This window comes from Hyperoodon ampullatus, assembly GCF_949752795.1.
Source record: "Hyperoodon ampullatus genome assembly, chromosome: 15".
Classification (NCBI taxonomy): Eukaryota; Metazoa; Chordata; class Mammalia; order Artiodactyla; family Ziphiidae; genus Hyperoodon; species Hyperoodon ampullatus.
This window is the reverse complement of record NC_136928.1, coordinates 52,270,961-52,296,435: the sequence shown is the minus strand read 5'-3', so window position 1 is coordinate 52,296,435 and position 25,475 is coordinate 52,270,961. Positions and strand designations below refer to the sequence as shown.

At 58.0% G+C, this 25,475-nt stretch overlaps 1 protein-coding gene across 2 annotated transcripts; it reads left to right on the top strand.

The window, feature by feature from the left end:
* Positions 1-1,494: 1,494 nt before the first annotated feature.
* Positions 1,495-12,450, top strand: SIX3 (SIX homeobox 3; the record flags this gene model as incomplete). 2 transcript variants are annotated; one of them, XM_079720655.1, is made up of 3 exons in its annotated part: positions 1,495-1,549; positions 9,145-9,955; positions 11,840-12,032. In XM_079720655.1, the coding sequence occupies 3 exons, from the start codon at positions 1,495-1,497 to the stop codon at positions 12,030-12,032; spliced, it is 1,059 nt and encodes a 352-aa protein (XP_079576781.1). The 2 variants fall into 2 exon arrangements, with proteins under 2 accessions (XP_079576781.1, XP_079576782.1); XM_079720656.1 differs by lacking the exon at positions 1,495-1,549 and adding an exon at positions 12,361-12,450 and having other exon boundaries at positions 9,147-9,955; positions 11,840-11,999.
* Between the last annotated feature and the right edge of the window lie 13,025 nt (positions 12,451-25,475).

Below are 25,475 nucleotides of genomic sequence, written 5' to 3'. Positions count from 1 at the left end.
GAGGCTCGAGACTGCACCTCTCCACTCAGGTCACCAACTGGCCCAGTGCGCCCCGGGATGCTGGGGAAGTTGCAGGACCCAACAGTGGAAGTCTAGGCGCCTCGGGGTGAGTGATCTACGTGTTTGGGGGCGAAACTCTCCTCCTCGGCCTCCCAGGAGCAGCTGTATTTGTAACTGGGAACTGGCCTGGACCCGCCCCCTCGGCCCCTCCTCCCGCCCCCACCTCGGCGCTCGGAGCTTAGCCGGATGCAGGACCGCTCGCCCCGGCCACCGCCAAACACCCTAGGGCCACGCTATCCCTCGGAGCCCTTGCTGAGGCCCAGGGGCCTGGAGCGGAAAGGAAGGGTACGAAGCAGGGTGGTCGGGGTCGTGCTGCGAAGGCCTTGTGATGTATCCCTCCGCCGGGAGCCGCCTTGCGGGCCCGCGAGTCTTCCAGTCTCCGAAGCCGGCGGGAGCGCTGGCCTCCGGCTTGCTGGGATGGGAATTGGGGGTGGCTCGCCTGCGACTGGAGGCTGTTCTCGCAGGGCTCGTGCGGGGACCGGTGCGTTCCTGGAATCCTGTAGTGTGTTTTCTCGTGAGTGTGAGAGAGAAAGATGCGTACTCGCGGCTAACTTGAGGTCAGTTTGTTCGTAAAAGGCCGTCGTCAGCCCGTCGGTCTGTCTCTCCTGTGCATTCTCACAAAGTGAGGCCACCTCTCCCCACCCTCCATACAGCCTCCCAGGCCCGGCCAAAGGGCCAAGGCCTGGGGGGCCCTGAGGCCTGGAAAGGTGAGGCCCTTGATATGCGCTCCCGGTGTTCTGATCGTAAAGTCCACGCTGCCCAGGTGCCCACTCAGGGTCAACTAGAAAACCTACGTGGGAAAGGGGGACTCGGAGAGCTATCCCCACACCCAGTGCAAGGTGAAGTCCCAACCTCGGCGCGCTGGACCTACAGACCTGGCGTCTCACTGCCGACCCAGCCGGTCACCCGGATTGGTGGCGGCGGCGGGGGGGAGGGAGGGATCGTGGAGTTGTGCTGGTACAGGTTGGAGGTGGGGATGAAAAGAGGGGAGAAAAGAAACTAGACTGGGTGGCGATGGGACGTGGGGCGGGGATGGAGTTGGGGCAGCTTTTGATAGCGCCGGCTTTTCACCCTGCTTTGGGGAGGTGCGTCGGGCTGCACCGTTACCCCCCCCCCCCCACACACACACCGGAAAATAAAGCTAATGATGTAGTAGTTTAGGAGGGGGTAAGGGGCTGGGCGAGAGGAGGGAGGAAGGATGGGGAACGCGGGCCCCGAGAGCGAAGGCAAACAGCTGTGGAGGCGCTGCCCGCGGCTCAGGCTTCCCAACAGGTTAGCTAGACAGGGATCCACCCGGCATTTCGCAGGAAGGGGTGGGGGTTGGGGGGAGACTGAGCGAGAGGGGGAGAGAGCCTCGCAAGAGGACAGAGGGAGGGAGAGAGCGAGAGGAGCCAGAGCGCGCGCCGCGCGGTTTAAAAGGAGACACACTTCCTAATGAATATTTATCCGCCGCTGCTTCCTGCTCCCGGCTTCCCTTACCTTTCCGCAGGTAAGACCCTCCCTGAGCCCCAGCTTGGGGGCCCTCCCAGCTCCCCCACTCAGTGTCGGGGCGACGTTGTCAGGGCGGAAGGGTTCTTGGCAGCCGGGGAGGGGGTGTAGGAGGGCGACTCCCTCCCGGCTGCGCTTGGGCGCGGGGGATGGAGACCCCGCACTGCCAAGGCTGCGTGCGTGGGCTACCTGTATGGAGTCGGCGTGAATGCTGTGTAAGGGTGTGAGTGTGAGAGGGAGAGGATGTCAGCCCGGGGGCGCGAGCGCCTGTTTCCCGCGCGCTCTGGGGACATTTTCCGACTTTTCACTCGGACGCCCTGGATTTCTTGCCTTTGCCTTTCTCTGCTTCCCCCTCCTCCCTCCTCCGCCCTCGCCACCTCTCCCACCCTATCCCCCAACCGCGGCCGCTGAGACGCTCTTCTGCGGGCTACTGTACAGCTGGCGCCGGTCCCCCCCCCGCGCCGGGCCGGATCCCGGCCTCTCATAAAAGAGGGTGTATAGTTGGGTTTCTGTCACAAACCCCCATACAGAGGTCGCGCGGCCACGGTCCCCTTCCTGCCCGCTACGCTCGAGCCGCTGCGGCGCGTTCCCCCACCAGCACACACACCTCGGGGTACCAGGGCCCACAATGGACCTAAGGGTGATCGGACCCCGGGGGCACTGGGTGGAGTAGTCCTGGGCTGCAGCTGGGAGCCGGAGGACCCCCAGGGAGAGCGCCCCGCTCACCCCCTCCCCCACTTTCTCCTCCCGCCTTCGCCCGCGGGAGGAGCACAGGGAATTCGGGGCAGCCGGGGGGAAACTGGGAGGGGAGGGGGGAAACTGGGAGGGGCTGATGATATAACCAGAATTCTTAAATGGACTTACTTGGCCACCTGTTGAGAATCCATTTGGGGTCGGCCGGCTCCGGAGCTGCGCGTGGTGGACACGCAAAACCAAACGGAAAAAGAAAATTCTTTCTTTGGCCATTGCCGGCGCGGCCCGTCAGGCTCTCAGCTCTGAGCTACGGTCGGGCGGATCCAGAGCCGAAAGCAACTTTGCCAGGTCCCCAGCCACCTCAATGCCTCCCTCATCCCACGCCTCCTCGGCTCCGAGGCCGGGGGCTCGGAGCGCCCGGACTCGGCGCTCAGGGCCCAGCACCGGCAGTTCTGCTTAAGCCGGGACAGGCTTTCTAAGCCCTGCTCAGAAGTCAAGAGCAGCAGCGCCGCCGCCTCTGCTTGGCCTTTCAAGACACGGTCGCTCCTTATTCTTGTGCCTCGGCCTCTCTGGTCGCCCCCGGACAAAGCCCCCGGAGCCGGCGGCTCCCTTCCCGCTAAATCCCCTTCGGGGTCAATGCGCTACCAGCACCGGGCCGCGCGCTTCTCCTGCCAGCCGTGTGGCTCTTAAAGAGCGCACCCCCCCCCACCTTCGCCCTGCGCTCTCCCCCGACCCCCGCCTCCCCGCCCCTCTTCTCTGGATCTAGCCCCCCACGCCGACGCCTCAGGTCCCTCCTGCCCCGACCGAAGCCCGCGGACTCCTAGCCCCCTCCTCTCGCCTCCTCCCCTGAGCAGTTGGTGGGCCTCGCCTTGGGGCCACAGAGCTGAGTTATACCCTCTGCCTCAGGACCACTTTCTGTCCAACAGCGTCCACTCCTCTCTTCCCCCCTCCTATCTTTGCCCTTTGCATGATCAAGGCCCAGGGCACTACCTTGCCCAGGTCAGAGATGATTCCTAAAAATAGTCAGTTTGGGCTTGAATTAGGAGGTGGTAGGATGGATAAGGGGCGGGGCGTGCCAGTTGAGCTGGGGGAGAGAAAGAGAAGAGGAGTAGACCAGATGGACTCAGAAAGCTCTGCTATCCCAGGGCCTACCTGGCCTTTTGGCAGAGGATGAGGGCTGGATGGTGCCACTCATTCCTAGAGGGGGCCACCCTGGAATGGGGTCCAGAGGTTACCAACCTGGCCAGCCCATGTGTGTCTAAGGGATCGTCCCATGGCGGGGGGGGGCACCTCCAGAAGGCCCAGAGTGTCAGTCTGAGAGCAAACTGCTTCCCAAGCTCAGTGTATTAATACTCCCAAAAGTAACCTTTAAAAGCCCAAGAGCTGGGTGAGCAAGGAAGGACCTTGAGTGACAACTGTCCAGGGAAAAGGGCATGGGGGGAGGGGGCAGCGAGAGGAAAAAGTCGACACTTTCAGAGGACTGAAGCACAACTGTTAACAAGGTTCCTGACATCTGCTGGTCAACAATGTCACCTGCCCCACCAAAAAAAAGGGAAAGTAAGATGGTGCTTTGGTGCCCCTTCCTTACAGAGCCCTCCCTCTCTTTCTCTCCTTCAGGCCTGTTTTAGTCTCTGTCTCACCCTAGCAGCCAATTGGTCTTGTACAGGGTGGCCCCTTGCCTAGAGCACTTTCTTCAGGCCTCCTGAAGGCCAGATGTGTGGTCAAAGAGAAACCAGAGAGGGCTTGGCTGGAAGTGTGGGCAGGGACAGGGTGGGCTGTGGTACTTTGCCTTCCCTAGTGCCAACTGTCGTAACATTTGACTGTGCTTGAGGTCTGTGGGTGGTGGGAGCAATGATGGTGTGCCCACCCCTTCTTAAATCCAAGCCCTAGCACACCAGTTCTGGCTGTCATAGAGGATCTCTGCAAAGAAGTAGGTGCCTCCTGAGCAGTGGAGACCAGAGGAAGTTGGAGCGGGAAGGAGATGGAGAGCTGACTCTCCCCTGGGCATCTCTCCTCTGCCGCCCCAACATTAGTCCAGATGCAGTTCTTTAAGGAACTGGGGTAACTAATTGATCTGAAATTGGCCCTCTTGGGAAACTTTGGCAGTGCAGTCCCTGCGCTACAATCTGAGGCCACAAACCATCCCCTAGCCCATATGGCTCACATCCCACCCCAAGTCTCCCACCTCTTCTCTTGGGGCTGGGTCACCACAGCCAGCTAGGCCCGGTTTGTGCCCACTCTCCTGGACGGTGGCCCAAGACTGGAGCCAAACTTCTCTTGTTTGAGGACGTGGGGGGCGGAGGGGCCTTCGGCGGGCGTTGGGGCTCATTAGGCAGAGCGGGGTGCCGAGAGGTGCGCGCCGCCGGCCCGGAGGCCGCCTTTGAGCGGTCGGGGCGGCTTCATTAAGCGGCGCTAACAAGGCATACAAATGCCGGGCCCAGCAGCTTTCTTGCAATGCCGGGGCCTTAGCAGGGCGCCAGGCTAATGAGGGTCACTCAAAGGGGCTGATCAAATATTCAAATTTCCCCGCACGCCGGGAACTTTTATGTACGGAGAAAGTTGAGGCAACTGAGCTGTGTTTACTGTCCGCGTCGACAATTGCTCGGAGCGCGGGTCCCCGGAGGCTAAGGGGGGGGGGGCGCGGGAAGGGAGCAGTTGTTGTTGTTGTTGTTGTTTTTCATTCAAAGGAAAGTAATCGGGGTCCTTGAAGGACTTCGCGGCCTCCCCGCCTGCGTACTGCTCTCCCCTGCGCCCTCCTCTGCCGCCCGCGCCAAGAGCCTCAGTTTGTAGCTTTCAGGGAGGCCAGACCGCGGGCCACCCGGCCAGCTCCCGCCCCCCGATGTCTTGGGGGCCAGAAGGGCGTTGCCCCCCAGGACAAACTGGCCTATGGAGCTGAGCAAGGCCGAGTGGGTGCAGCTGCCCCAGCCCTCGGGTCTTCCTCTCTCGGAGGCTTCCAGACCCCTTGGCTTTGCCGGTAACCGAAACTAGGAGAGAGTGGGACTCTCTTGGCACCTCTTCTGGTGGAGTTGAGACTGCCTGGGTTGGGGCTGACAGTTGTAAATAAATGCCCGGTAGGTCCTGGTAAGAGAAGGACATCTTCCAGCCCAAACGCCCTTTCTCCCCCCATCACCTGGACTGCTGTCCTTCCCATCTCCTGGGCCAGGATTAAAGCAGGGACGATGGTGACAATTTTGTGACCTCGGCCGGTACGGGTGCCAAATCCCCGGAGTCTGAGCGGCCAGAGGGCGGAGGAGACCTAGAGGCTCCGCGGGCTGACCTGTCCATCCGGATCTCCCTTCTCTGAGAGACCGGGGTGCAGGAGCCCCATGCGCGCCACCTCCTCCAGGCGTCCCCCAGGCCCACCTCCCACCCCTTGGCTCTGCCCAATGCTTGGGGTCCCCAGAGCAGCAGGGCAGGCGGCCTGGGCCCCAGAACCTTAGGTCCTTCAGCTCCTAACACCCTCCCCAACGCCCAGAGTCTGGGAATTTGGGAGGGGAAGCTTTGGCGCTCCACACACACCCCCAGGCCCCCGCCAGCACCCTTAGACCGACATCCTGCGGAGCCTGCGCTCCCAGCTCGGCCGGGAGCCAGTCCAGCCATCCGCGCCGAGGACTGGCCGCCCCGCCTCCCTCCCCAGCTCTCTGGACTCTCAACTTACGTGCTCCGGCCGGCGGGCGTGGTGCTTCGGGCCGGAGCGGAGAGGCGCCGGCAGCTGCGGGGCCGCGGGGTGGGCTCGGTGGGCGGCGCGGAGCTCGGCTCTGAGGGGAGGCTCTGACAGCCGGGGGCTGCGCGCCCGCCCCGCCGCGCCCGGCCCTGGCCCGGCGCACAAAGCTGCGCGCCTGGCTGCCTCCCTCCGCCCGACTTTGCACCCCCAAGCCGCTGGAGGGGTGCGGCGGGTCGGCAGGCTCCCCGGCTGAGGCTGGGGGCAGGGGTGCCGCCGGGCTGAGCCTCAGAACCACTTGCTTCAATTCTTCTTCAGTGGCGACGGTTTTCGATTTCAGCGCTTTCGGCTGAGCCCGCGGCACCTGCCCAGCCTCCCTCTGGGGCTGGTCGGGCGGCGGCCGCCGGGAGACGCCGGGTCGCCCCAACCCGGAGGCGGGGGTTGCGGGCACTGGGAGGGGACTGGCTGGGTTCACCCGCCCGCCCGGCGCCTTGGGTCCTCGGCTCCAGGGGATGCAGTTTCGGGGTCACGAGCTGTTTTCAAAAAGTTGAACACAATATTCGGAAACCCACCCGTAGGAATTCTCCCCCCACACGCGGCACAATACCCACTCCCCTCCCCTTTTTCATTCCTTCCTCCCCCGCTTCCTCCTCCTGCCCCTTCCCCCTCCCACCCCTCAGCCTATAATCCTTCCCCTACAAGAGAAAGGGATCGGGAAGAAAAGATGAAGTGTCTGTTTTTGTGTCCCAACCTTAGGGCTCTTTCTGGGCCCCCAGTGAACGACCGCCTAGAGCTTCGCAGCTTAGCAGAAAAGGACTCACGGCTGGGAGGAAGATACACGGAGGGGAGAGATACACGGAGGGGAGAGATACCCGGGGCCCCACGAAGTGGGGCTTGGCGGGTCTTCCCTGTGGGCGAACATTTTCCTGCCGCAGTCAGCGGGTTTAGGACCAGCGACCCTGGCTGACTGGGGCTGAATGGCCGGTGTCGGGCCCCCTCGCCCAGCCCACAGCCTCCCTGCCGCAGTGGAGCCTCCAAAGCAGCTTGCATTTCTCACCCCGGAGGCCTGGTGCTCGGGGAGTCAAGGCCTAACCAGGGCCAGAACTAGGGGTTTAGGGGCTGGGACACTTGCAGCCCCTGTCGCCTTAGGTTTCCTATTTCAATTCTCTCACAGTCTCTCTTTCTCTCCTCCCTCTTTGAGATCTCCAAAGTGGTGTGGACTCAGCGCCTCACCCCCAGATCTCCATCGGAATGTAGAAAAGATCTTTTTTTTTTTTTTTTCAAAAAAGTTTTGAATTCCTCAATGATTTTTCTTCTGGAAAGGCAGCTTAGGATAATTATTTCAGCTTTATTGAGGGCAGATTAGTTGAAGTCTGGACGCTGCGTTTCAATACACGTTGTACACGGGCCGACAATGTGGGCATTGTTGGCTACTGTGTGTGAACTCATTCAAAATATACACTTTTTAACACCAAACCGAGTCCTGTCTAAATATACACAGTGCTCAGGGGAAAGACGTCTCTGACCCCGACAAATCTGCGTAAATCACACTTCCATAGTTACTGAAGCCTCACAAAGGGAGGCCCGGCTCAAGATGATGATTACATGTTCTTAAAAGCAACATACCTTAGAATAAATACCCATGCCTGGCTTGGAGGCTGCAGTGGCCAGAGGGAGGGAGGGCCCTCCCCATGCTATGGGCCTTTTGGGGTTTGTTTTAGGCTTGTGATGTTACTTTCCTTAAAGGAATTAGACAGTTTTATAATTTTCTTTCTTTTTAGTATGAGCAAACAAGCAATTTTCAGGCCTATCCATTTCTTTGGGGCAGCCTCCAAAGTTTGAGTGGCCTTCTGGGGCTGGTAGGCAGACCCAGAGCCCCTTGGGGGTTGTGGGGTAGGTGGCATCTTGGGAGGGGGGCAGAGGGCTTCCAGGCATCTCAACCCAACTTCCTCCACAGCTCCTAGGGAGGCAGCTGAAATCTGGAGGGGGAAACAAAGAGGCGGGTTGCTTTTTAAGATGGAAAGTGTACTGTTATTTCTACTGCTATTTAAAAATATAAGCCAATAGGGGAAATCAAGGCTCCATGACTGGGAGCAGGGTTAAAGAGAAGCCAGATCCAATGCAGAGGAAGTTGGGGTAAACGTGGCCGAGGACTGCGGACCAGGGAGGCCAGAGCGGCTTCCAGCACCCTAGGTCCTGGGCTCCAGCTCCCAGGCGCCGGATGCCCCCCAAAATCCGAGATCCTGGGGCGCAGCAGCCCGCCGGACCAGGGTCGGCGCGCGGTGGGCCCCATGATCTCATCTCTCCTTTCTTCCTCGCCACTATTAGTGCTCACATAGGCAGAAAGAGGCGGCCCGACGTGCACACCATGTGCAAACCCTGCTGGCTCCACTGTCCCTCGGCCTCTCCTTGGGGGCTGGCCCTCGGCGTTCATGCAGCGTGGGGAGCCTCTCACCTCCCAACAAAATCCCCCCTTTAATTGCTCATCCCATTCAACAACTCTATGCCCATGGCTATTAAATTTTCTGGATCAACTTCTTTGGGGAAGAGGGAAAAAGAGGGAGCTCAGAGACAGTAAGAAAAGGAGAGAGAGAGAGAGAGAGAGAGGAAGAGAAGGGGGAAAGTGGTGAGATTAAGAGTTGCAAAGATTAAAAAAAAAATTCTCTTTCCCCCCTTCTCCCTCTTTCCCTGCTCTCCCCCTCCCCCCGACTCTGGCTAAGTGGTAAAACCGTCCTTACGTTCTCGGTATTGATTGGCAGGGCTGACAGTGATTGGCAGCGGTTGCCGTGGCAACGCCACAACGACACGCCGCAGACCAATAGAAAAGCGAAACAAAATGTTTCAATGCTGCACTCACTGTGGATTTAGGGGAGATATTATGAGGCTGTTGTCATTAGGGCGATTGCTGTGGAATCGCTGAATCTTGACTCGGCGGTGGTTGGCTCTCGCTCGCTCTCTCTCCCTCTCCCTCTCTGTCTCGGGTTCTCTCTCTGCGCGCGCGCACCGGGCCGCTCTCCTTCCTCCCTCTCTATGTGGCTGCGCGGGTGTGTGTGTGTGTGGATGTGTGTGGGGTGTGGGTGTCCCTTACGCCCTTCCTCCTCCCCCTCCTCCTCCTCCTGCTCCCCCCTCCTTTCCTTCTCCTCCTCCCCCCTCTCCTCTCCCTCCTCCTGGTCCTCATCGCCCCTCTCCTCCTCTTCCTCCCCTCTCTCTTCCTCTCCCTGAATTTTCTCCTCTCCTCTCAGGTCAGTCCATGGTATTCCGCTCCCCCCTAGACCTCTATTCCTCCCACTTCTTGTTGCCAAACTTCGCCGATTCTCATCACCGCTCCCTACTTCTGGCGAGTAGCGGCGCCGGGAACGGTGCGGGAGGCGGCGGCGCGGGAGGCGGCGGCGGCGGGAACTGTGCGGGAGGCGGCGGTGCTGGCGGAGCAGGCGGCGGCGGCGGCGGCGGCGGCTCCAGGGCCCCCCCGGAAGAGTTGTCCATGTTCCAGCTGCCCACCCTCAACTTCTCGCCGGAGCAGGTGGCCAGCGTCTGCGAGACGCTGGAGGAGACGGGCGACATCGAGCGGCTGGGCCGCTTCCTCTGGTCGCTGCCCGTGGCCCCCGGGGCGTGCGAGGCCATCAACAAGCACGAGTCGATCCTGCGCGCGCGCGCCGTGGTCGCCTTCCACACGGGCAACTTCCGCGACCTCTACCACATCCTGGAGAACCACAAGTTCACCAAGGAGTCTCACGGCAAGCTGCAGGCCATGTGGCTCGAGGCGCACTACCAGGAGGCCGAGAAGCTGCGCGGCCGCCCGCTCGGCCCGGTGGACAAGTACCGCGTGCGCAAGAAGTTCCCGCTGCCGCGCACCATCTGGGACGGCGAGCAGAAGACGCATTGCTTCAAGGAGCGGACTCGGAGCCTGCTGAGGGAGTGGTACCTGCAGGACCCCTACCCCAACCCCAGCAAGAAACGCGAACTGGCGCAGGCCACCGGCCTCACTCCCACACAAGTAGGAAACTGGTTTAAGAACCGGAGGCAGCGCGACCGCGCCGCGGCGGCCAAGAACAGGTCAGTGGCGGGGCCCGCGGCCTGGCTACACTCTCCGGGGCCGGGGAGGGGGAGAGCGGTTGAAAAGAGGGTGAGCGGACAGGAGGCGGGAGGCCAGCGGCTGCCGAGCAAGCGAGAAGCCGAGACCTCCTGGTCAGTTGGAGAAAGTTTCCGCTTGCCCAGGAGCGTGGAAGAGGAGCGGGCGTGGGTGTATTGATTGCTTTGCCCTAAAGGGGCTCTCGTCAGGGTGGAGAGAGTGTGTGTGAGGTCCTGAGTGCCCATAACCCCTGGGTCGTGTCCCTGGGAGCCTTAGCCCTGCGCTGCACCCGCGGCAGCCTCCTCAGCCTGGGATCCAGCTCCGGGCTTCTCTGGAGCCTACAAACAGGGAAGAAAGGAAAGCGCTCCTTGCCACCTGGTTCTTATTTCCACGCATTGCAAAAACCCAGGGAGGAATCCACGAACGTCTGGGAGAGGAAACGGAACCTGGGTCCCTGGCATAAAGGGGAAAGGCCGGTGGCCACCGTGCAGCAGGCCTGTACCCAAAGCCTTGAAAGTTGCCTGACCAGGAGCAGGAGAGCCAGGCTGGGAGTGGAGAGGCTGTGTGTGTGTGTGTGTGTGTGTGTGTGTGTGTGTGTGTGTCGGTGCTAGCCCTCCTGCCGAAGCCAAGCAGCATCCCCTTGGTCCACTAAATTGGGAAATAGGAGCAGAAGCTGCCTTGCTGCCCGGCAAGTTGGCCACAAACTCACAAAGTTGCACTGGGCTTGACCTGTCAGCAGAGCTGGGCCTGGGGGAAGGAAGTAGGGAGAAAAATAAGAAGAGGGGGAAAGAGGAAAGGAGTGGAGAGGAAGAGGGGAAGGGAGGAAGTGGGGTGAAAGCCCTGATGGAAGGCCTGTGTCCCAACCCTGCCAGGGTAGGCACTGGGCCTGATGCGCTGCAGGGAGCAGGGCTGCAGTTGCCGACAGCTGCCGGGGCTGGGGACTGGTGTGAGCTCCTGGAGGGAGGGAGGGAGTGTGTTCCGTTTTAGGTGTCCCAGGCCTAAGCCTTTGGCCCTCTCACCCTTGCCTTTGCAGCCAACTTTTCGCCCGATGGGGGCAGCGCCCAGGGCCAGGGGAAGGCCTCCTCGTGGGGAGAACTCAGAGACACTAGGTTTACGTAGCAGCTGCCTGGCCCGGGGAAGGGGCAGCCGGAGACGGCTCTGCTCTCCACTCCTGCCTTCTCTGCCTCCCGCTTTCCCTCTCCCTCCTCTTCCCCCACTTTTTTGCTCCCAGCTTCCTCATTTTCTCTTCCCCCGATCCTGCGCTCAGCTCAAGGATCCAGAGAGCAAAGCCAGCCGGTCCTACCAGGAAGAGGCGGCGGGCGAGCAACCCGCAGCTCTTGATTTGGGGGAGCTGAGGCAGGAGGCATTGAGGGGACCCGTCCACTCCAGAGGCAGCCGGCTGAGTCGGAAGAGTCCCCGAGGCTGGGGAAGAAGAAACACTCAGCCTCTCCCCGACTTCTGCCCCTTCGGGGCTCGGCGTCCTTCGCAGTGTGCGCCCGGGGCCTCCCCTCCGCTGGCGGCCGGCCTCGGGTTCTACCTCTCCCCCCGAGGCCCGCCCCGATTTGGGAAGCCTTGGGAGGCTCCAGAGAATGCCGGGGAGGGGAAGACGGGAGGCCAGACCGCGCTGTGGAGGCTGCAGCGCTCAGGGAGCCGACAGATGCCCGGAGGAGGGGTGTAGGCGCAGAGAGCGAAGTCGGGGGCGGCGGCGAAGGGCGCGGGGTTCGGGAGGCAGAGGGGCACGGGCGGCTGCGGAGCACCGGCGGCGGCATGCCCGGCTTCCCGGCGGCGCGGGCTCAGGGAGGCGGCTTGGCGGAACCGGGTGTTGGGGCTGCCGTACCAGGGCGGGCGCCGCTCTCTGTCTCCCGCAGGCTCCAGCACCAGGCCATAGGACCGAGCGGCATGCGCTCTCTGGCCGAGCCCGGATGCCCCACGCACGGCTCGGCAGAGTCGCCGTCAACGGCGGCCAGTCCCACCACCAGCGTGTCCAGCCTGACGGAGCGCGCGGACACCGGCACCTCCATCCTCTCGGTAACCTCCAGCGACTCGGAATGTGATGTATGATACCCAAGGCCGCCCTCCTCCCCCTCCTCCCCCTCCTCCTTCCCCTCCTCCTTCTCGACCTCCTCCTCTTCCTCCTCTTCCTCCTCCATCCCTAGAGCAAACCGAAATCAGGATACACAATCATACACACACCCAAGTACACACACACTTCCACTCCAGCCAAAAATATATAAAAACCAAGAAAAATAACAAACGCAAACCATCAACAATTCCCAACCACCATCTACCACCACGGCCACCCCAAAGGACCGCGACGCCAACAGACAGTCACAAACGCTGATGCTGCGGGCAGAAAACATAAAAGAGGTGACAATTGTATACTTTCTAGGACAAGCACGGCTTCTCCTTTTGGTTCCCACGGACCCGGCACCCCACCTGCATGACGATTTATTTGTATCTGGGAAAATACTCTCTCTAGTTTAAAACGATTTAAAAAGAGTCGACTATACAAAAACCGACCGCCACCACGACGACAAGACGACAAAAGCAAAACAGACAAAAAGAAAAAAAAAAAAAAAACCCTCCATCTCCGTTCGGAATTTGTTTAAAAAAAAGAGAACTCCTCGAGAGGGAAATAGCAAATGTTTCTCGCCTTTTGTTGCGCTCTTTTTTCCTCTCTCGCTCTCTTTCCTTCTCTGTTTTTAAGTCCAAGTATTGGTCAAACAAGATGCAATCTTCTGTTTTTTGTTCAGCAGACAATCATTTTCTTGTTAAGCACCTTTTTCTCTCCACTCTGTCACTGCCTGTGTGGGTACTGGTTATAAATGTGGAAAAAGAATAGTTATGACTGTAACAGATTTTTATTTTTATTTCAAAATTTTATATGAATTATGTATATCCTAATGATCGGTCATTTTCCCAGTTTGTAATATATGTGTAGAAATTGCCTGTATATGATATTGCTTTTTCTCCTCTCCCTTTCTCTTTCTTTTCTCTCCCACCCTCTTCTCCCTTCCCGCTCACCTGTCTCTTTCCTTTTTGGGGTTCCCCTCCCACTCGATGTGCCTGGCGTCGACTTGGCAGTCAAGGCGTGGCGTGGCGAGCTGGGTTAGGAAGAGGGACCCCGTCGCTAGCGAGAAAGCGGAGAGTGAGACCGTAGTATTCTTATGCAAAAGCTATTTCAAGTATTTCTTAGCTGCTTTGGCGATATCTCTCACTCCCCGTAGGGCGCTTTAACTGTTATCTTAACTGCGTGTTTATCTATATGTAAAAACTTTCTAAAGCAAATACAGTATTCTCCATTTTCTTATCACTCCCGGAGACTGGTGTTTTTATCCGCCCCTGTGCCGGCAGCCCCGGCGTGCAGCAGCCCGGCCTTCGCTTCCACTTCAGCTATGCCGCCGGAGCTGGAGCAGAATTTTAAGACTGTGTCTGAGCTGTTTTCTGGAGAAGGGGAGCGGAGGTGGAAAGATGGGAACAGGCCCTTCGGAAAAGAACTAAAGCCAAATCCTGAGCGAAAAGGCAGAGAGGGTGCAGGGAGAGGGGATTACGGTCGGTTTCTTCAGCGCGAGATGCCAGGCCTAGATCCCCAGGAACTGCAGCCCTGCCGCGGCCCTGGTGGGTCTTTGGGAGTGTGTTGGCGTCTTTTGGTTGTTACTGCCTTTTTTTTTTTTTTTTAAGGGAAATACACAAGTTCGCCAAACGCAAGCATAAATCTAGACCGGAGGTGACAGGTTTTCTCTTCTTCTGGGGGTGGGGTGGAGGTCAGGGGACAACTGTAGGCCGGATGAGGAGGGTATAGAGACAGCAAGGAGGTAGTTTGAGTTTAGGGCCTAGAATCAGGATGGACTCCCTCCTCCCCACCCGCATGTGCGTCTGTGTGACTGTATGACTTGCCTTATGGCTCTCTGTCTCCTTGAAATTTCTTTTTGTCTTTTGGGATCAACTGGAGTCTCTCGAGCATTTCAGAGTTGGGTTATACTTTAAAACGACCCACCCCCCGAAATCACTGCTTTTTGCCAACCAGGTTCCCGCTGGCCCCTGGCCTCCCCGCCCCGCGCTGGGGGTGAGTTGAGGGCCCACAGTTCCCTGCGTTGGGGTGGCTGGCGGCACCTCCGCCACTCTGGGCCAGGCTGGCCTGTGCCCCAGGAGGAGCCGAAGAGGTAATTTCAGAAAACTTGCCTTCACTTGAAAGTCCAGTTTCCAAAGCGAGTAGGATTAAGGAGAAACGTGCCTGGAATTTCGTGCCTGTTTCCAAACTAATTTTGATTTCCGATTTCCTTTTGTCCCCAGCCTGGCAGCACCATTGGGTTTACGTAGGCCGGGCTGGGCAGAAAGGCGGCCAGGCCGGGAGGTGCCCTGGGCGCAAGTGGGGCCTTGTGCGCCCAGGGCATGCGCTTGTGTGGAGAAGGTTCCTGCCTGCGTACCTACTTAGAATCAGGGCATCCAGACCACCTCAAGAGCTTCCAAGTTCTGTGGCCTGGCACACAGTGTTAAAATCTGTGTGTGTGTTCACTGCTTGGGGAAACGTTCCTCATGGAGCCACATTCCAGGCAATAGTGACCCAGGTAGTAGGAATTTGGGGAAGGGGCTGCCTGGGTTCTGCTCAGCCTGGACCTCTGTTCTGGTGCACAGAATGATGTCTGGGGTGAGGGGCTCGTCCCCTACCCTCATTTTCAAATGGCCTGTCACATACTTGACCCAGACCTTGGGCCTGGAAACCCAAGGCGTGGCTGCCTCAGACAGTGTGGGGTGTCTGGAAGGACCCTACCCAACAGACCGCCCAGAATTGATGGGTGGAAAGAAAGGCATGGTGCTGCTAGAGGGTGACCCCTGGAAGGGCCTTGACTGGTGACACTAGGGAGCAGATGCCTTTTTGTCTGGGGACAGGGGACAAACCAGTGTTAATAAAATGCTTCCTTCTCCCAACATACCCAGCAGAGAAAGCGTTTGGGGCAACCAGTGCCCATTCCTCCTTCTCCACTTCAGCCTTGGGGGCCTAGCCCCGTTGGGTGTCACCAGCCTGCTATCTGTCTTGCTATCTCTTGTCTGCCACTCTCATCTCCTACATGTCTACTAGGTCTGTACAAATACCAATACTCCACTCTGCACTTTCTGACCTTACCTAAGGATTCCCTGCAGGAGAGGCATGAGTGCTGGTTGTGAGTGGTGTGGATGTGTGCAGTCCTGAAAGCTGGCTTCCACCATGCAGTCAAGGTCTACATATAAAGGGGTGTGTATGTGTTGTGATGTTTGATATAAAAGTGTGTACGTTGAATCAGTGTGTGCCCAGTGTGTGTTTTCATGTCTGTCGCCTATAGGGTGGGTATCTGTGGGAGGTTTGGGCAGTTTATATGTCCCAAGTTCTGCAAGGAGTGGCTTAAGTACACCTACAGGATGCTGTGCGTGCAGGAGTTTCCATGCAGTGGACATGTGTCTTGTGAGTCTTGAATCTGGTGTGGACATGTGTGGGTTCCCTTGTTCTAGTCAGTCCACAGATATGACCGCCAGGCGGTTGCCCACCCCTAACCCTCCTTCCTCTCCTTTTAAGGAATGGGGAGTCACAATGGGTCTTCTTTGACCCAGAGGGCAGAGGGGAGTTGGGCTCTTTGGCTTCCCCAGTCCACCCGTTACCCTGACACACTGCGGACGTTACACTGGATTTGGCCCCTGCCCCTTTAAACATCAGAGCGGGGGGAAAGAGGCCTCTTTCTGGTCAGATCTCTCCTTTCATCGGCTGCCTGCCCATTCTCTTTCTGGGTCCCTCAAAGCCACGGCCAAGGCAGTCAATGTCCCAGGGGCCGCCAGGGTAGAGCTCGAGGGCAAGGCCTGGCTGAAGCCCTGCTGGGGAAAAGCCATCGCAGCCGCTAAACGTAGCCCCCATGGCCTGGGAGTGTTGCGGATTCTGCCTTGGCAAGGGGAGCGGGTGTGCCCATGATCTCGCTCGCTTGGGCCTCAGCAGGCTGGGTAAGCAGGCCTCAACGTTCATCCGCCCCCTCTGTCTGGGCCAGCCCGTGGGCCAGCTTCTCTCCAGGTGTGCCAGAGCCGTGGCACACGCCGCTCGGTCGCATCCCTGCTTGTGCACCGCGCATTTCCTTCTGGTGCCCCAGCCAGCGCACTCTGGCTCGGAAACTTCCCTGTGTGCATAGGCCTCTGGGTACATGTATCTGGGTCGCCTACTCTAGGGTGTGAGGGGCTTGAAGAATAACAGCCAATTTGGGAATATTTTCTTCGTTCCTGCCTCCCTCAAAGAAAAACAATGGCGATCTGGGATTTGCACCAGAAACCTGAACGGCAGAATGGGATGTGAGACCCGGGAAAATCTGTATCAAAGGCATTGACCCCTAGAAGCCGCCTGCCGGAGGGAATATAGGTCATTCTACCCCTTTTCCGGCCTGCTCACCTCTCCCTCCTCGGCCCCGCCCCCAGCTCTGCCTACCAGGCCCCTCTTCTGGCCCTCCTCGAATCCTGCAGCATCGACTGCCCAGCGCCAGTGCAGTTGATTATCCCTGGCGAGACATACAGCTGATTAAAATGAAATGACCTGGAAGCTGCTATGGCGCGGGGTGGGGATGCTGATCAATAGTGGGATTGGAGGCACAGGAGTCTGGCCAGTCTGGGATTGGTGGTGGAGGCCGTGGACCAGCCAGGGATGGCTGGACTTTGGACGCACGGAGGGCTCCAGTGATGTCTGGGAGGGCCAGGCCCAGGCCTAGACGAACCAAATGGGGGTGGAACTCGAACCCTAGTGTGGGCTGTGGTAGTAGAGTGGCTCCCTCAGCTTCTTCTGAAAGGTGAATGGGCCAGCCTGGAATATTCTGGACCCAGCTCATCGCTCAGGTCACTGGAGCTCACAGCCTAGTCCCAGACCCATGGCGCATTGGGTGTGCTTCGCCTCTCCAAGCAGAGGATGTCTCTGTATCTTCTCCCTCTCCCTGTCTTTCTCTGCCTCCTTCCCTGCCTGGGTCTTTGTGTGGCTGTCACCTGAGGCACCGGCTGCCACCTTGGGGACCTTCCCGGGCCCTCCCCTACGCCCTCCACCCCTAAGAGTTGGGGCTGAGATGTCCAGCCCACCGGGGATGCTCGCCCCCAAGTTCTTGGGCTCAGGCCCCTCAACTTCCCACGGCCCAGGCCCCTTCCGGCCCCAGCTGAGTTGAGCCTCCTGCCCCAGTGCGCTGGTCGGTGCGGGTGTCTGGCCCGAGGGAGGGCAGGAGAGAGCCAGGGAGGAGGGGAGCTGTGCTAGCCGGGTCAGATTTCTCCGGTCAGCTGAGCACAACTTTCCATTCGAGTGTATTCATGCAGCGGCTGATTGAGCTCGGCTGTGTCAGGCGGGGCTCCGCAGGAGCGAGCAGGCACAGCCAGGCTGACAGAGGCTACGCCACACACACACACACACACACACACACACACACACACGCACACATACTCGATTATCTATACAAATATTACCCCCACGTTATGCACACATCTCAGCCCCAAGCCATGTCATCGCAAACCCAGTAGAGCCCTTTCCCTTATACATCCGCCTGCCCCCAGAGCAGTTTCCCAACATCCGTAGACCTCCTTCCCAACACAACATAGGGCCTGCCCTTCTGATTTCCTCTTTACAGATTCCACATCGGTCCTCAGACACAAACACAAGAACCTTCATTCTCCTTCTCCCATGCAGGCACACTCTCCAGGGTGTGCACACTCCAAACTGCACAGATGCACACACAAATACGGCCAACCTCACAATCACATCCTCCTATTGAGCTATCCAGAGCTATTCACACCGCTAAAGAAACACATCGGCATAAAACAGCCTTAGCACCAAGAATGTTTAGAGCATAGCCTGTGATACACAGCGAGCTGGGGCTCACCGAAAGTTCACATACGAGAAAAAGAGCAGATGTGCAATAAATACAGTCAGAGAACACAGCCACCAAAACAAACAGCAAACAAACAGAACGTACGCAGAGGAAACCCTTAGATACACAGCATACCATGCACCAACCCAAAGACGTAACAGAAATGCCACCCAGAGACACTTCAACCCCCAAACCACGCAGCCTGACTCCAGGCACTCAAATGCCACCAATTTGCCCAACCTCACGCACTCCCAGCACACACAGGTGCAAACACACACGTGTGCACACACACACACACACACGTGCGCACACACACACACACACACCAGGCTAGGACCCCAAAGAAGATAGGCAGAGAACTAGGCAGAGAACTACATAAAACCGTCAGAGAAACATGCGTAATCTTGGGAGTGGTCAGGTGAACAGGGGTCTCCATTCTATAATCCAGAACAGGAAAGGAAGGGAGGATAAAGAAGTGGGAGAGAAATTATAGAGAGGGGAGACAAGCAAAAGGAGGAGAAAGAGAGAGAAAGGAGGGGGGAGTTGAGACAAAAAGTGGGGAGGGGCAAGAAGAGAAGAACCAGGGGGAAATGGGGAGCAGCTACTTCTCGGGCTCAGGCAGGGGGAGGGCCGAGCCCGGTGGCAGAGAGGGGCCTGTAAGCCCAGGAACAATTCCATCTCCAACAAAGCGCCTAGGGGAGCCCACGGACTTGTGGCCGGTTGGGCCTGGGAGGTGAACCGAGTGCTGCCAGGGTGCAACGTGGCCTGGGGCCCCAGACTGACCACTCCCCTGGGGTCTGGGGAGTTCCGGCAGGTTCCTCTGCTCAGGAGCGGCCCACCCAGTCAGCACCCTCCTGACTCCTCTGCGTCCTCAGCAGCGTCCCCCCTCACGCTGCACACTCTCAGAGCCCCCCACATGACCTCACTCCCACCACACACGCAGCCGCTCCCTGCACACACACACAGGCACACGCACTGCCTCCCACCCCCTTGCACAGAACAGAAGCAGTCTCCACTCCCAGCAATCTCTCTCTACATTTTACAGAGAAGCCCATGACTCTTAACGGATTTATACACACACTGTTCCCCACCCCCCCGGAAAAGGGAAGGGCCTTAACCTGCCGGAGTCTAACCCTTCTGACACTGAGGACTTTATAGAATGTGGCGGCAAGAAAGGAAGGAGCACGGCAAGTCACGTACACTTGTATGTATGGCCTCAGGCTCTCACTTGCCGGGCTCGGGAGAGAGCCTCTCCGCGGGGCCGGAGTCGCTCTACAGACCCCAAAAGCACAGGTGTTCTCCTCCCCTTGGAAAAGATGGGCTCGGGGCCGGGGATGAGTTCTTGGACCGCTGGAGGTGAAGGAAGGGTAGTGTGTTCGGCCCAGGAACCTAAACAGAAGGTCTGAGGGGCCGAGGCAAGGCCCAGCGATGAGCGGAGCCCGGCGGTGTCGGGGGCCGGCAGTCCCCTGGGGTCTGGGAGGATGCCGCCTCGGCTCGGAGGGCGTGCGCTGCGCTCCGCTCGGGCCCGCTCCGCCTCCAGGCCTCCGCGGCGCTCTCTGGCGCTGGGCCTTTGTCCCAGCTCCTCTGGCTCGGACTCCGGCTTTCTTCTTTCAGGACGCTGGGAGGCGCTGTGACCCAAGCCCCGGCCTCTCGGGGCCAGACGTCCCGCTCCTCCTGTCCCGCCGCCTCTCCCCACCCCGCCCCCGCCTCCCTGGGATCCCCGCGGTGCTGGGCAGCCCCGGGCGATGGCCCGGGTGTGCCTGGAGGCGGCCTGGAGCCCTTCCAGGCCGGCAATAGCTTTAGTTGGTGGGATTTTGAGATGACTATTTACCGTCATAAATAATTTGCGACCTTTGTTAAACAGAAATTCTTAGCAGGGTCCCTTGATGACCGAACGCGCTGCTAATTACGGGCGTGCGCGCTCCTGGCTCCGCAGCCCCGGACCCGCGCCGCAGCCTCCTGCCTGCCCTCGCCTGGTCCCGAACGCCCTGGCGCGGCAGGGCCAGGCTGGACTAGGGGGAAAGGACGGACCGAGGTACACCTGCGGGCGTTCGGAAGCCAGGCCCCGGCCACCACGGCCTTTCTCTGAGGTGGAAGCGGCTCTGATTACACGGGAAGGAGAAACGGAAGCTCGGAGAGGGCCGCGACTTGGCCACTGTCACACAGCCAGCCTGTACCTTCACCCCGCCACCCTGTGCATCCGGTGCCTCCCTCTGGTCTTCCTCGCCCGTGCGCTCCGGTAGTTGAGGAAATACTTTCCTAAGAGCCTTATTTGGGCGCGAAAGATTAGGAAAAATGGGAGAGAAAGGAGTGGGGGAGGGCGGGGAGCAGCGGCCCCAGGCTCTGCAGGTCTCTCACACTCCTGAACTTGGACCTTGCAAGGAGGTAGCCCCAATCAAAAAGCTCCTCCTACAGGGTCCGGTTGGGAGAGAGGCGCCGGGCAAAAGGCTACGTGATGGCTTCCTATGAAGCCCAGTGGATGAGCGGGATTTCAGCGGGCTCCTTTCCCAGATTGGACTGGGCTCTGCTAGAACCACCAGCGCTGCCCAGTGGCGTAGGACTCCATGGTGTGTGTTTGGGTGTGAAGTGCGTGTGTACATGTGAACCTTGATGAGTGTGCAGTGAGACTGTCCACATTCCCATGAGATGCAAGAGAAATATTTACCTCATGCCCTTGTGACACTTCTACCTGTAGATGTGCCAGAGGGGGAGGGACATTGTTGAGAGCAATGTATGCTTCTGGGTACCACTGCATCCAACTTAGTCCAAAAATAAGACCTGAGTGGAGAGGGAGGGCCAAGCACAGTTAAGCCTTGCCCTCAAGTTACAATCCAGTGGACAGTCGAGGTACCACTGAAAAACCAACAGACCCCAGGAGTTGCATACGGAGTATTTTGGGGGGGGCAACTTGGAGATTAATTACAACTTTGGGGGCAGGAACAGGAAAGGAGCAGAAGAGATGGCTTTGGCCAGAAAGAGGAATTGGATTCCATGGAGGAGATTCCAGGCAGGAACTGCAGGAGCAAAATGGAGGAGGTTGCATTCTAGCACAGAGCAGTGTCGTGCGGCTGGTGCTCAGGTGCACAAGGAAGTCTGAGAGAAGGGGGAGTCTGGGTCCAGCTACAAGATCAAGTAAGTTGTGTGGGCTTGATCTCATGGGCACTGGGGAGCCAAATAAGGCTATATGGAGAGTTTTAATGATCATACCCAGAGCTCTGCTTCAGGACTTTGAGGGAGTGAGGCTGTAGGCTGGAAGGCAGGTTAGGAGGCTATTCCCATAGACAGGCAGGAAGTGAAGGGGACCCGAGATAAGGCTGCAGGGCTGGTTACAGACATTCCCCAAGAAGTAATGAGAGCCAGTGGGAGAACTATGGGCTCCCTGATGATGTGATTTCAGTGTTGGTCCCCTTTTCATGGATCTGTGACGTGGTCCCAGATTTCACCTTCTAACCCCAGTTCCTCCAGAAGCATCATGACCTTCAGCCCCTCAAAAGTCTCACACTTCCTCCTTAGAGGGGTCTATCAGTGGATCCCGAGCCAATCAGACCCGTGCACCTTTTCCGGAAACCCTTACCCTACCGAGGACGTTAGTGGCCAGGTCTCCTCCCATGTCCACCACCGTCCACTTTTGTCCCACCTCGCAGCAACATTCACTCCGAGGGGGTGCTAGGGTGAGGGAGGACGGCAAAAGCTCGAGCCTTAGGGCCGAGGCCTGGCGATGCCACGGGGAGTAGTTGGTGTGACCCGAGGAGACCAGCACACTAGGTGAATGGGAGTGTGGCCTGCAAGCAGGATCCCAGAGAGTCAGGGATGGAGAAGGGGACCCAGGACTCATGCGTCTGGAGTTTCTTCGTCTTAGCGCGACAGGCTCTGCGCAACTTCTATGCGCGCAGCTTTCTGCAAACCGTTTCAGCGCGTTGTCCGGGTCTCAGGCTCAGGGGATCCAGACGGCCCAGCGCGGGAATTGGCCGTTTGAGCCATTGGGACACTAAAGAAACTTTCCAGGCTGCAGCAAGCGCTTCGACGCGGAGAAGGCGTCGGCCTCAAGGCAGCTTGGCGATTTCATAACAGATCGTTATTGGAGGAACGGGGTTTTAGCGAGCCAGAGAAAAGTTCAAGTCAAACTCAAAAGTCTCTTGGCATCGAGTGCTGCGATCCTCGCGGCCTCTCCGTCTGCCCCTCTTGAGCCCGGCGCGTACGCGTGACCCGGGCGAGCCTGCGCGAGTGGGCGTCTGGTGCGTGGCCTTTGTGTGACTGCTGGCCGGCACGTGTTTACTGCGTGTGCGTGGGTGTGACAGGTCTCAGAGAGCAGGACGGGGAAGCCTCACCTTCCAGACTCCCTCTCAGGTCCTAACCTGGGCTGTGAGTGGGAACGCGAAAAGATGAAGGCGGACCACGGCTCTGTTCCGCAGAAGAGCTCAGGACGTGAGCCCGCCTTCGGAGAGATCGGGGAGGAAGAAGGGATCCGTTCCCCTGGGGGTGGAGTGGGGTTGGGGTGGGTGCAGAGGAGAGGAGCGGGGAAGGGCATCTAAATTCCATGAGTCCCTACAGAAGCTTCCAGACACCAGTTTAGGAGCTTTTCTGAGCTGGGCACCCGAGGAAGACTCGTCTCCCGCCTCCGGGACCCTGAGATCCTGGCCGTGGCGCTCAGCTTCGACCCCGCGGTAAAGAGGCGGGATGCCCTTCTGCTCCGGATGTGCGCGCCCAGGCCAAAAGCAGAACCAGGTCCGAGGTGGCAAGGCAACGTGCGCTCGGGGCCATTGGCGGGTTTTTGGTGCCACCTCGCGGCGGCGGCGCGCAGCGTCTCAGCCACCGGCGCCGCGGGCTTTGACTATGCAGTCGGGCTGCGGGGGGAGGGGCGGGAGCGGGTGGATGGTGGCTGGCCCTGAGGCCTTTGCTTTTCCCCCTGGTTTTTCCGAGCACCAATTCCCCCAGAATCGCCTTTTTCCACTTTTAAAGGGGTCTGCGATGGGCCGTGCCCTGTCTTATACCGAAGTCCACAGTTCTGCGTCTATAGGACCCTCCACCTTGGCCTGTGGGATTTGGGTTCACCTTCCCAGCTCCTTCCTCTCTCTTTACTATGTGGTCCCGGAGCTGCCCGCCTGGACTGGTACTGCGTGTCTCATGCAAAGTCTTCCTTTCTCCTGCACTATTCACTTCCTCTCCTGCAGATGCCTCCGGGTCTCGTTCAGATGGCGCGCGGGCCCTGCTTCCACCATGATAGACCATCTGGCGGGAAGCCACACTCACCTAGCACCCACTCATCCCCTCCACAACTGCTTGCTGAGTGCCTGCTGTGTGCCGGCGCTGCGTTACACCTCTGGGATAGCGCGTGGCAACGTGGACACTGGCCGTGCAATCATAGTTTACCGGAAGCAGAGAAATGCCCCACACAAATTGATTTCAACGCCCACGTGGAAGCGTGAATAAAGAGAGATCCCAGAGGAGGGCATCTGAAGCTGTTCTTAACCCTTAAGTACAAGTTTTCCAGGCTGGTAAGGAGGAAAGGACCATCGGGCACCCATGAGCTTGTCCGAAGACACTCATGGGTGCGGAGAGGGACAGATGCTTTCCTGGGCTGCTCCTTGGTCTGATGGTGCCTCCTCTGAACAGTGCAGCCAGCTTTGGCTAATGTATTTCATAAGATAATAAAACGTCAGAGGTCAAAGGAGCCTGTGGAATCACTCCCTTCCCAGTTTAAAGCGATCAGGAAACAGACTCAGGATGGCTCAGGCTCTGGCCTTAAGTACACAGTAGGGTGGCCCATAACTCTACAGAGTCCCAGAGAGGGCGGGAGGAGGCTGGGCTCCAGCGCCAGGGTCTCAGTGGGGGAGGCCGGTGGTGGGAGGGGGCAGGCTCCATCGCAGGCTCTTTTCCTTTCACAAGGATAGTTTTGCTTGCCTGCTTCTCTCTTAAGCAGCATAAATACTGATCTTCAATCTCTTCTCGACAAATCTCAAACTCAGAAAGCTCTGTTTTTGCTTGTTTGTTTGGTATGTTTGCTGCCAACACTATTTGGCGGCAAAATCTGCCCTAAACTGAAGTGAAGCTATTTATAGTCTTTATTTATCCCACTTGGCACCGATATCAGATGTTTCACTGTGGAAATATTGTGCTTGATTACAGGTACTGCTCTGTACCCCCAGGGTGGTACTGTAGAGTATGTAAAACAGGCACAATTATATGTATCTTCCTGAAATCCCCCAAATTCTGAATTCCCAAACACATCTACCCCAAAGGTTTTGGGCACGGGATTGTGGTCTATTGGATTGAGCCTGTATTGCCTAAAGATAAGAGGTTCATGGTGAGACAGGAAGTTGGGGGGGTTAGAATTTAAATAATGTACGTAGATGAACCACAAAGGCTAAAGTACACAGGAAGGTAGGTCAGGTTGGCTGTGGCGTAGGGTCACAGAGCCAACCCATCAAAGCTGGTGGCTTCCCGGAGGGCCCGAGGGGCTAGGGTCTTGATTTCTACCCAAGCTGGAGAAAGCAGATAAATCCTGGTTCCTGGCATCAGGGGTAAAAGAAGGAGCCTCAGGGCCCTCTAGGAACACTGATCTTTCTGGATGTCTTCCTGCCATCCAGTTGGAGGACTGGCCCAGGCCCAGGCCCTTGTCTCCAAACATCTTTTTCCTCCTTGACACATCCAAGCCCGGTGTAGGTTTCTACTGGTCACGTCATGGTTAATTGAGCTGACTGGCTCCCAGGTCAAATTTGGTCCACGGCAAACTGACTGGCATCTTATGAAGTTCCAGGTTATCACCGAGGAGGGAGGAGGTCCAGGCTTCCTGTGGTCATCTGGGCCTTTCTGCAGCAGCAGGACTGGTCAGCATGTGGGCGGGAGCTGCCCTATGTTCAGACCCAGTGAGCTGCGTGGCACTGTGTGTGAACCTCCAAACAGTCTTTGGACCTCATGAGCACTGGCTCCATTCTGCCTGCTCTTCTGTGATAGAAGCCAGAGGACCTGGAGGAAGATGGACACGGAGGCTCAGCCTCCTCTGCCCCTGGCTGGGGACCACCTGGGAAGCTCAGTGCTGGTGAGAGAGAGAGCAGGCTAGGCAGGGAGATGGGTCAGGATGAAGGCCTGGAATGGAAACGAGGCTGGGTCTTTCTTCTTCTTAGTCTGGGGCCTAGGTCTGAGAGTGACACTTACTGCCTCAGTCGAGGCCCTGTGGGGTTGTACTCGGTGAGCTTTTTTTTTTTTAATCGGAGTATAGTTGATTTACAATGTTGTGTTAGTTTTGGAGGTACAGCAAAGTGATACAGTTATACATATATATAAATATATATATATATATATATATATATATATATATATATATATATATATATCTCCATTCTTTTTCAGATTCTTTCCCATTATAGGTTATTACAAGGGATTGAGTAGAGTTCCCTGTGCTGTACAGTAGACCCTTGTCGGTTATCTATTTTATATGCAGTAGTGTGTATCTGTTCATCCCAGACTCCTAATTTATCCCGCCCCTCCCTTCCCCCTCCTTGGTGAGCTTTGGCCAGTGCACACAGCCTCCCGAGAAACAACAGCAAAAACGTAAAATTGCCTTTTTCATTCGAGTGAGCTCTAGATCTCTTCCTCCCAAACGGGGGTGAGGTTAGAAAGATGGAAGTGGAGAAGGAAATAATCAAGGCCTGAA